Source organism: Anarrhichthys ocellatus, unplaced genomic scaffold (assembly GCF_004355925.1).
Source record: "Anarrhichthys ocellatus isolate YVR2014 unplaced genomic scaffold, GSC_Weel_1.0 scaffold9, whole genome shotgun sequence".
NCBI lineage: Eukaryota > Metazoa > Chordata > Actinopteri > Perciformes > Anarhichadidae > Anarrhichthys > Anarrhichthys ocellatus.
Genome location: NW_022280039.1, coordinates 2855087 through 2866907, shown reverse-complemented (window position 1 = coordinate 2866907; position 11821 = coordinate 2855087). Strand labels below are relative to the sequence as shown.

Sequence of the window (11821 nt, the reverse complement as noted above, 5' to 3'; positions counted from 1 at the left end):
ACTTAAACTCATCAAGGCAACAATACAACAGTACGATTGTATACATGGTTTCTATCGTCAGTTAATTTATTTCATGATACATTACGATGATGGCTGAAAGTCATTTCACACATTTTGGTGTTAATACATTCAAAAAACCTAAATTAGCCCACTCTATTGTTACAGTATTAGGTGCATTAATACACGCGAGTAAAACATAACAGAACTCAAAGACAGTCAATCAACTAAGCATTTGTTTCAATAATTTCAAAATGTGGGAGAACAAATAAACTTCTTGGTGAGACACCTTTTTAAAAAATCCCCGAACATGATATTGAAACAGTGTGCGCGTCACCATGTGGTATGTTGATCATACTGAAGCAGTACCTGATAAAGGTGGAAACAAAGGAGTGCAATGACAATAGAATTTGGTCCAAAAATCAAAAAATATTCAACCCTGGTTGAGAAGTTACAGAGAAAGGACTTTCTTTGCCAACAATGTGAGGCTACCAGACGAACTGAACCACAATACAACAAAGGATGGATGGTGTGAATAAAAGGAAATTGTCATGATTAGTATTTTCCACTAGAGGGAGCACCAGCCTTTGTTTTTAATGAGACTTCAACAGCAACTTGTTCTCTCTGCAGTCTTGAGAGGTCGACCTTTCAACACCGCTGCACAGGCACAATCTCACTTTAGATAGTTTTCATGTTACATCCACAGCCGGGACAATGTAGGCACTTAATGCACAGGTGATGTTGCCAAAACCATCCTGTAAACCCCCCAAAAACAAGCCCCTCACACAACATGGCACAAAGCTAAACTTAAAGAGAGAACCAGCAAAGGCCGAAATATAGACTGACATTTTCTTGCCGGTAACCTGCAATATATTACAGAACATTCAGCCTGCAGTGTTTGTGATTAAAAACAGTTTCACAGATTGTTAGTAACAATGCAGATGTGACCAATAAAAACATTCATGCTTGTAACGCATCTCTAAAACCACAAAGTGTAACCTTGTTAATTAGTTCTGATGAGAACTGTTTGATTCCTTTACAAAAAAACACAAAACATATTGGCTTATAATGCTGCACTTGGCTGATGGCTTAGTTAATGTGGCATTTCAGCTGCTTTGAGTTGCAGAGTCTCTGTAGAAACAATGAAACATGGGTGTGTAGTGCGAGAGGAATGGGGGGAGGGGGGGTTATGAGGCCGCAAGGAAACAATCTGATAATCAGGTTAAGGCCATTGCTGTCCGTTTGAACTGCACGAAGGAGCCTGAAAAGACTGCAATCCATTCAGAGAGGCATGAAAGGAGCCCTTCCCCGGTTTTCGGCGTTCCCCCCTCAGTCGTCGGCGACAATGGACAGAGCACGCAACTCGCTGAGCTTGGCCTCGGTCTCCCTCTCCCTCTGCTCGTCAGTCAGCCCGGCCTGGTCGATCTGGTCCGTTAACTCGCTGAAGATCTTGTACATTTCGGTGAAATAGACAACCTGGGGAGCAGAAAGAAAAAAAAAATAGTCCCGTCTGATAGAAGCTCGAGAGGGTACACGGACCTTTGCTTAGATGCCTCTCAGGAAAAACTCCCAACAACTTCATATCCAGACTCGCACAATCTAACCCTGTTCTTACTCGCACTAGTCTGACGCTGCTGGTCTCATACCTCTTCAACTCTGCTAATGAGAAGTGATTTGAAAAGGAGAAGAGGGAGCCCGCGGATATCAAACAACTCCGACAAAGCCCCAAAAACCCCAGCACTTCAGTGGGTAGTGACCCTGCTTTTCTCTCCCAATCTGAACAAGAGATAGAGTGTGTTCACTGAAAGCTTTCTTGACACTTCCCACCCCTGCTTCTTCCCCTTAGTTCATGAGTCAGGCTCCCTGGAGAGTTGCTTTGATGATTAATAGACTTTAATCACATTACAAGACTCCAGAAGAGTAGGCAGAGAATGAAAGTACTGGGAAATACAACCCCTTGAAACCCACACACACACACATCTCAATATTTATTCATGCAGCGATACATACAATACCATGCTCTTAAGAGGGCAACATTGGCTTCTCTGAAACTGCACGTGTGTCCTATTGTTGGCCGAGACAGCAGTAGGAGAAATGCTTACTGATTTACTAATTCACAACAGAGTAAGGGTTCGGTCAAGCTGGGAATAACCAGGAGTCATGCAACTTATGGAGAAATAACATTAGTCTCACTCTGTCAGACAATGTCAGAGTTTCTGAACCACCTTGTACAAGTCTTTTTAAGTGCTCAGCCTGAAAGACCTTTGTATGTTTATACCAACATTTGCCACCTAAACCACACGAGTGGGCCGTAAGTATTGGGTTACTGCTGTTTGTGGGGGTAAAGCGGATATTCTTTCCCCTAAAACGTCTTGTTGAAAGGGCCATCGGAAATGTCCATTTGACCAGCGATGATAAACACTGATCTGGTGTACATTGAGTGCCCTCTGTAGCAGAGACACTCTGCTATTACAATTAGTCCAGTCACCAGGCGGAGTAAACACAGCCTGGTGACCACCTACGGTACAAAAATGAGTCTTTGGGTAAAAGCAGAGCTTGAAATGAAATGACTTGTGTCTGGACATTTTAACATACCACAGTCTCAGCTGCTTAACATGCATACAGAGAGGTTACACTTTGACCTCTTAGCCCACTAAAATAATGAATAATGTATGTTGCATTCTGTCCAGTAGGTCCTGAAACATTGTGTGGCCACTGTTTCAGGGAAACAAAGACAATCAACTGGGAAAAGGACAAAGAAAGCAATCTTTCAAAATATCTTCTTTTTTTTTTTTTTTAAAGAACACATGAAGCAGAGGATGCAAAACGGTGAAAAAAACACACAAAAAATCAAGACAATGTCTCAATTCATCAACATCTGTACAGGTGGACAGGTCAAGCCCAATGAAGCGCTGACAGTTTCAGGACAGGACTTGTGATAGTGAAGCTGAAGGCTCACAACAAAGGCAGCCTTGTGCCTTTTCCTGCTGCCGCTGGGAGCTGAGCAGCAACAGCGGCTGGGAGGGAAGGGAGTGGAGGATGAAACCAAGTACATGCAGGCTGGGGATGAGGTCCACTGGCCACCCACGTGTGGCTCTGTGTGTGTGTGTGTGTGTGTGTGTGTGTGTGTAAAGGCTCATTCATGTGCTTGAGCTACATGAATAAAGATAATGTAGACTGAATAAAAAAGGATAACTGATTAATAACAACCCTTGCACAATGCAAAGCCACGTAAAAATGTGATTTAACCTTAAAAAAGACCTGAGCTCAGATAGAACATTAAATATTTCCACAAATTCGATTGTTCAGTTTGCTAATTTTAAGTTCAAAGTAGAACACAGAATTCCATAATTGGCATTAGGTCAAGGATAATCTAGTTTACTGATTAGGAGTGTGCCAGTGACCGTCCCAAAGAGGAAATGACAAGGCCAGGCAGGTCTGGGGTGGGGGAGGGGGACACGGTGGCGCTAACTTGAGACGTCCAGCTGCTTTAAGAGAAGCTTCAGGTTAGAGGACGACATGCAGGGCTGCAGTGGAGCCAGACAGATGAGGCCTTGCTGGGCTAAACACAGCAGTGTGGGCCGTCACTGGGGGTTAATCTCATTACGACGGCGTGGAGGGAGACAGACTGCCAGGATCGTACACTCCCTTCCATCAGACACTTTATCCACTGTTTAATCAACAAGCTCGGAGGGCGTAACAGACACTGCGGAGTGAGTGTGTGTGTGTGTGTGTGTGTGTGTGTGTGTGTGTGTGTGTGCACAAGCGCCTTATTGTTTGTGCATCTCCAGAGGGGAGAGATCACTAACCTGCGCCCTGATGAGAGCCTCAAAGCTGGGCTGGAAGTAGTCGATGCGGCTGTAGTAAAACTTGGGCATCTCGTCCAGCAGCTGCTTGTTCTTGGCCTCGAAGTCCTCCCTGACCGGCCGGAGCTCCTCTCTGGCCTGGGGTGTGGAGGGGAGAGAGGAAACAAAAGAACTGCTCAACATTGATCATCGGCACTTCTAATTTTTACACAACAGAGATACAAGTTAGCTTTGAGTATTTCAGCAACGGAGCCATCTTTAGTGTCTTTCTTATTGTTCAGAAAGATTTTTGCCTAATTCCCACGAAGAAGCAGTGCAAAAAAAAAAATAAGAAGAAAAGGCTGTAATCACGACCACAGTGAGGAGGAGTGGGTTATGTGGGCAGACTTGGCTGTGAGTGGACTCCAGCACCACTGATCTGTGTGTGTGTGTGTGTGAATGTATTAGTGGGTAGTCTACTGTAGGCATGGAGTTATGGAATGCACACTGAATATGTGTGAGAGGGTGAGAATGTTTATTAAGGGGAGGGGGGGGGGGTTCGCTATATTAAAACCACAACATATTGTTTATCTCCTGCTCTGTGGTGTGGTCTCTTCACAGTAGTTAGTTGTCTTTACACATGCCAGTTGAAATGGCATACAAGTGTTTTGTCAGGATCATTTCTTTAAGTGCACAGGGACTCAAAGGGCAGCGATGTAGGGGCCTCTTCAAGGCTTTGTTCCCCTGACAGTGCTTTTCTCAATGTGTGTGGGTGGCTCGCCATGTGAGGATGTGTTAGAGGCAATAGCATAGGCAGCACTGCAGCGCTATCTGTGAATGTGTGCGCTTCTGTAGTGGCCTTATGGTGTGTGTGTGTGTGTGTGTGTGTGTCTACCATTCTCAATTACGTGCCTGTAGATGTGCAGCAGCGCCTTTTTGAAAAGGCACTACTTGAGAGCCTGCTAGCTTGCGTGGGTGAAGGAGCACACATGTACAGTGTGCATGTGTGCTCAACTATTTTTGTTCATATCCAGTCAGCATTTGTGACTTCTTTTTTTTTTCCCACTTATTGCACCCTATTCACAATATGTGCAACATGCAAGAGCCCGTGAACTCTACCCCTCTGCAGATAGAGGGAGCACTGGAGTGGACCGACACGTGCACCGATGCAATGCTTTAAACTCAACAGTACCTGATGTAGTTTCACCATAACCGGCCCGGTTTTTTCCTTCTCTTCATACTTCTCCGCTTTGGATTGCAAGCGTTTGTAGTCCTGCAGAGCCTGCTCCCGGCGCTTCACTGCCATGTTGAGGCTGGGGAAGACGCCGCTGTACCTGCGACAAAACCAGCACACAGACAACCTTAGACATCTGGGACACAACCAATAGGGCACGAAACAAAACACACAAGCGTGCATGTGTGCAAGCAAAGAAATACCCAGACACGCACACATCAGAGTACTCAAACGGAAAAAAAAGGAAACGATCCCAGAGTTTTCTGAAGTTGCTGAAATCATTAAAACAGCTTTTCTTGCTCTATGAAATGTGTAGACATGCATTCTGCATCCTATCTTAATAAAAGTCATCATGAATATAAATCCCTCTCCTCAACATCTTATTGTGGCGGGGCTCTTAAACCCCAGAGGACAGCTCTGCATTGAGCTCTAATCTATTATCTAATTACTGTAGTTCAAAATGGCATGAAACAATTCATTTTGTGACAATTATCATATTCCAAATGAAAATATATTCTTCCAACGAGAATCCTGGTCTTCAGCACTAAAAATAGGAAAACACTCATCTGTAACTTAGCAACAGGAGTCTGAGCTTCATCCTGGGACTTGTTGCACTGGTTGTGTGGCTGCTGTTAATGGGAAGCAGGAACACTGTATAGAGTCAATGTAATAATATAATATTCAATAGAAAACAATCAACATAGCTGGAGGATAGCCAACATATAAACTACAAGATTATCGTCTCTTCGCAGCGTTATTTGTTAGTTAATAATGCCTCATTTTATAAGTAAAAAAATAAAATAAAATAAAAGAATATATAACAAATGTATTGTTAACAAATTACTACCAAAGCAAACTCAGCAAGACGAACATTAATGAACTAATTCGGAGTCTTTCTGGACACAAACCAGTGACAGTGTTTTTAGAAAGAAGGCCAAACAGGTGTCTGCTACATGTGAGTCAGTCATAAAAACACTCGTAATGAAGAGTGAGATGCAGCTCTTTTGAATGACTCATTTAAAGCATTTCATCAACTGTGTAGGCACACTACTACAACAGTTTATTATGCGAGCCTCAGCTGCCCATAGCGCTATTAGCAACACAATGTGTGGGCTTCATGACTTACGTTCCTCTCCATGCCAACCCTTGCCCTGCTCTGCACAGCAGATGAGGGAGCCACTGAGAACTCCTCTGGATTGATTGTGAAATCCTAGATTGTGGTCGTGTCTGAATGTGCACCTTACCAGAGGTGGGGGGGGGGGGGGGTACGAGACGTAGAAAGTGAAGCTCAGTCTCAGACAAGCACGGATTGTTTCCTACAGGAAGTTAGGCAAGGAGTGGTCTCGTAGCGTTTGAGTGACATCACGGAGCTCGGCTCAGCCCAGCCCTGCAACCCACGCTCAACCGCTATTTATAAAATACCACTTTGGCCCAGTTTATGGCAGGAGTGGATGCCGATCCTCAAGTCTACTATCTGCTCCAGTGTACACGTGCTTGACGTGCCAAGGGATTATGTAACTGCCCTCGAGGCAATGACTGCTCTCCAACACTATTGGCTGATGACAACGCAGCGGCAAACCAGCTTTCAGATGACACAAAAGGGCTGATCGCATTCTCACCGGCGCACTTCACCTGACAGGCACGGAGCAATTTCCTCATGACACATCATGATGGCAACACTGCCAGCAACTACTATGTTTCAGTACACTAAGAGACTTAAGGGCCACTGGAGGAGGAGGAAGAGCTAGACACAGAGCCAACAGCTTGTTAACCCACTCCTGTCCTATCCATGCTGGATGCGGATATCTCACTTACATTCAGGGCTCTCGTGTCCAGACGTTACAGTGACTCAGCTGTGTCAAAGGCTCCCACACGAGAATACGCAGCAGCAGCCCTGGTTGAAGGTGACTGTGTATTTGTAATGATAGATATTGGACATTTCCCTCGATGTCCTGAGAGTAGCTGGACGACTAGCAGTCAGCCGGGCTAGGTCTGCATCTGCGGTCGGCCTCGTCTGGACAAGGTCTTGGGACCTCACCACTGTAGATGTGACAGGTCAGGGTGTGGTGAAACAAGCTGGACGGAAATAGCATCTGGACCAGAGAGTTTGTTTATGAGCAGCTAGCCAATCCACAGACAGGCCAGTCGGACCCACCGGCCAAGCCCAAGTCTGGTCTAGACACCCTCAGTCTAGGAGGCTGGCTGAACCCTTTCGACGACCAACATCACATAACTCACTACTGCAGAAAACACAATGTTTATGTGCAAATTACCACTTCCAAAGTGTCACAACTTCAGCAGAAGACTGAGGAATGTCTGACAAGGTTACATCCCGGGGCCAGTTCTGTTAAGATATGCTTGCTGTGAATGTAAAATAACTACCACCTGTCGTGTAAATGGTGTAAGAGCAGCGGGCCATGGGAACCTGTGAGTGAGTGACGTACATGCCAGCAGAACCTCCTTTGTCTCAGAAGGAGAGTTTGATCTGCCGCAACTTGCCTTCTGCTTTGTTGATCAAAACTCAGGCAGCCTGGAAACACGATAAACCAGATAAGATGTGGGAAACAGATATATAACGTTATAGCAAACAAACACCATGTGTACCAAATGGAAATGTAATCACTGCACCCCCCCCCAAAAAAATATCATCAGCCCCACAGCAAAGGACAATTGGCCTCACAACCTGCACTAGGGGCCTTCCTCTGAGTGACAGGGGGGGAATCATGTGGCTCGTCTAGTCACAGCTCGACCCGGGGCAGAGGTCTCCAAACAGGCTTGACTTCTGTCGCACCCAAAAGACTAACGGAGCAGAAAGGGCTAGGTTAGGAGGCCTGGATAACACAAATGCCTCAATGCCCACGCACCCCCCCCCCCCCCCCCTCACATAAACACAGTGATGTCATCGAGTGACCCCGCTGAGTAGACAAAACTCACATCTGAGCCTGAGAGAGAGGAAGAGACACAGAGGGAGAGGTTGAGGCCTCTTTTTCGTTTACTGCACATTTTACCACAGCAAGTACTAAGAATGCCAACATTTCAAATGGCAATAACACACTGACACAAGCACATATCTAACACACACACACACAATTCATCTTCCATTAACATTAACATTAACGTTCTCCTTTTCAACTCTTCTCTAATTCTCTTCATGATGACACAGAATCACCAATAGAGTATTTTGAGACCAAGTAAACAACGACAAAATATTCATTAGTGACGGACTAATGGAATCTTAATGGAAGCTTTAAAGTATAGTAGCTTTTGTGTCTCTGTTTTCAATAGAAGACACTTAGTAATAAAACTAATAATTAATAGTGCAGTGTTTTTAAGGAGGGAAAAAAAAAAAAGTTAATGTAGAGGCTTCAAAACACATTTATGAACCTACTTCCTCTGCTCTATTTCAGAATCTATTCCTAACTTTACGGTCTCAAATACCATATTTGTGAGACAGCACCCCCTCCAAACTCTGGGTTGGTGTGTATTTATGCGTGTGTCTTTGTGTGAGAGTGTGTGCACTGTCCCGAGACAGCTCCCCTCCTCAACCAATCCACGGCTCTGGGCCCAGCTTCCTGGGCCCAGAGCCATATTCTGAGCCTGCCCACACGTCCGCCTTCCGCCCACCAGGAAGAGGAAATTAGAACCATTCCATCCTGTCATTGCTCCGCCACCAGAGCACACGAGGAGGACGGGGCTTAACACACACACACACACTAACCCAACCTATTTGTTTAACAGGGGAATCTCTTGACATTGGTTATTTGAAAAAAAGAAGAAGAACTAACAAGCTTCTTGGGTTCAACATAAACCTGCAATAGAAACATAACGCACGTGTTCTCATAAGCAGCATATGTATAATCAATCTCCTGGGAGGAGCCAAGAGGAGGAAGCAAAACCTTAACAAGCGCTCCGGAAGAAGGGTGGGATAGTCCAACCACTCCCTTCAGTACCTCTGCTTTGCATGTGTGTGTACAGTGTGTGTGTGTGTGCGCGCGTGTGTGTGTAAAAAGTGAGGCTTAAGGAATGGAATAGCATTCACCGCCTTCTCAAAAGGGGGCGAATATTAGGAATGAGAACCAAATAAACCTTCTTCCAGACGCACGGCCATCACAGCAGCACTACTCACTCCCTCGTTCGTTTTACAATCCGTACTAGACTCCAGGCCTTCCTGTGGTCCAGCACTACCAGTGTAAAGAGCTGCGTCAGCAATACACATGTTACAAGGCACTGAATCTGCCCAGCGTGTCATATGGATTTACCACACCAGGAACATTGAGCCACAAAAACTGAACTATTACAACTTTACAATACTTTCCTGTGATTTTAGAATGCATCTAAATTCACTGTGTGAAAAAAACTGAAAACAAATGATAAACTTGCTAAACTACTATTTCCCCCTGGTCTGAGTCATTTAACATCAACCCTTAAAATATAGAGTACAAGAAATGAAGACGGACACTTACTTTTTCAGAGGGTCAATAACCGTCTTCTGGATCTGGAGGACCTGTAATAAAAAGAACAATTGTTAACACAAGTACAGAGCACCTCTATAGAGACGTTACACATTGTTATGCATTGTCAAATTAAATTACATCAAAACTTAAGTCGGAACAAAATAGCATCTACATCGCTCGCTCGCTCATTAGCTGCAAAGTAATGCCACAAACATCAACAATTGTGCATATTTCAACGGAGCACTCGAGAAAGGAGGGGGGGGGTTGCAAAGAAACTTTCGTGACGTTGACTCTTTTATTGTACACAAGCCCCGAGGAGAAACCCTCTGAATATTCATTGAGCTTGCGATACAAAAGGATGATGGAACTGTCAGGGGACGGACATGAAAGCAAAGCCCAACTGATTTCAAATCCTGTGGAGGGTGGGCTGCCTTACAAGATGAAAGTTCTTTGCAAACAAACATTTTAACAATAACAGTTTATATATTTTTCTGCATTCTCCGTCTGGTTGCCAGAACTGACAAGGGAGGGGAAAGAGGGGAGGTGTTAAATGGAAGTAAATGAACATCTCATCATGAGGCCTCCAGCCCCGGCACCAAGTCTCATCGACAGAAGTTGCCACACAATTAATAAAAGTTTCCAAGCGTCATTTACATTTACAGATTCAAAAAACGACCGTTACTGCTGGAGTTAAATCAGGCGATGGAGTCAAGCGAGCTCTACGAACGGTGAAGGAGAATTTAAAAACAACGAGATGTGAAGTGACAGCTGCGTGCTAACAGAGAGCCGCTCCACTAATCATATGTTCACTCGCTATTGGAAGGACAGTCAATCACACTGCAGCAAGGAAGCAAGATCGCAGCTGTGCACTGGAAGAAATGCCCCGACCATCGCTGAGAACATGCAGCAACGCTCACTGCTTCACACGGGCACATTTTCCGAGCACAAAATGGTTGATTGTGGTTCGAGGGGAAAACAGAGAACCAATAACAAATAAGTACATGGGAATTCACATTTTCTTTGTTTTACATATTCACACCATCTCCCCTCCCTTCCCTGACTCGAGCTGCGCCGCTGCTTCTAAGGTGAGAGCATGCAGCGAGGAGGGAGAACAACAGCGGCAGATTTGCTTAAGCATGCTGGTGCCCTCTACCCTCTGCCCCTACCCACAGTGAGGGGGGGGGGGGGGGGGGGGGGGCAGAGCTATTCCTTGGAGGCCCCTGCAGAGCCCGAGGCCGGCGCTCAAGCAGCAGTCTCCATCAGTGAGTCACGGGGCAGAGGCCATCCCGGCACACAGGCCTCCCAAAAATACACACAGATCGCAGAGGAAATCAATATCCCTCCAAACGGAGCATCCTCTGCTGCGCCGCTGCCATCTACACTGGGGCTCAGCTTCGACAGCAGTGTGCCGGCGGGGCTGTGCGCCCTCCTCAGCCCCAGAAATAAAACACACAGACCTGGGCCACTGCTGCCTTCATTATCGCTGCACGTTTTATCTGCTGGCTCTCTCTCACTTGCGGGCCCCGCGGCAGAAACATCTCGACTCGACGCGGAGAAGAGCAAAGGGTGGATGCTTTTGTGTCTGTTTCGCAGGAGCAATAGGGTTTGCTGCCGGTGCCGTCAGAATCAACAGTCGGCTTGAAGGGAGAAGCTGGAGTAGTGGTGAGCCGTGCTGGATTTTAAACACCTAGCAAACCTGGGGTGATATTCACACATAGCAGGCCGACCAAAAAAAAAAAAGTTCTCACAATCACTATTTAGCCTTCAGCTCACTTTCAGCCACACAGCCCTTTCCCTAAACCCGGAACGGAACATTGTGTTAAGGATTTTTATTCAGTAAGACTGAAAGAAGTGCAGAGAAATTCAGGTGTGACCTGGCTGTCAAAAATCCACTCCGGATTAAAGAGCGATAAAAAAAACAACAACAACGTAGAAGCACGTCAATAACGTTGGAGAGTATTGTCCTCCACCAGTGAAAAACTGTGCTGGAATCAAAGTGCCGAGCGGAATCAATGTCAAACACGTCCCAGCCAAACAAGAAAACTACACAACATGGAGCCAAAACTGTACACTACAAAGACACGTTATGCCTGGTGCTACTCGAGACTGCTTAAAATGTGAAAATACAAAATCACATGAGCTGACTCAGAGACTTGATGATGGCAGATATAAAGGTTACAGTTTTAGACTATCTTCAAACTTTGGTCTGCAAATGATGTGGAGAGGAAGAGGTGGATTTAGAGTACCCAGCATCCTTCAGCCAATGATAGCCAAGTGTGTGTAGGAACACTGGTGAAACATTTTCTCCAGTTCCAAATTCGAAAATGGAAAAAAAAAAAATTTTTAAAAAA

General features: G+C 45.4%; 1 protein-coding gene across 1 annotated transcript in view; it reads right to left on the bottom strand.

Annotated features, from left to right (window-relative positions):
- Positions 1-41: 41 nt before the first annotated feature.
- bin3 (bridging integrator 3) overlaps positions 42-11821 on the bottom strand; it is a 26881-nt gene continuing 15101 nt past the window's right edge. Inside the window, exons 6-9 of the mRNA XM_031849142.1 lie at positions 9480-9520; positions 4975-5116; positions 3807-3941; positions 42-1473 (exon numbers count right to left, since the gene is read on the bottom strand). Coding sequence (XP_031705002.1) covers positions 1327-1473; positions 3807-3941; positions 4975-5116; positions 9480-9520 — 465 coding nt within the window. The 3' untranslated portion in view covers positions 42-1326. The remainder of the gene's footprint in view (positions 1474-3806; positions 3942-4974; positions 5117-9479; positions 9521-11821) is intronic.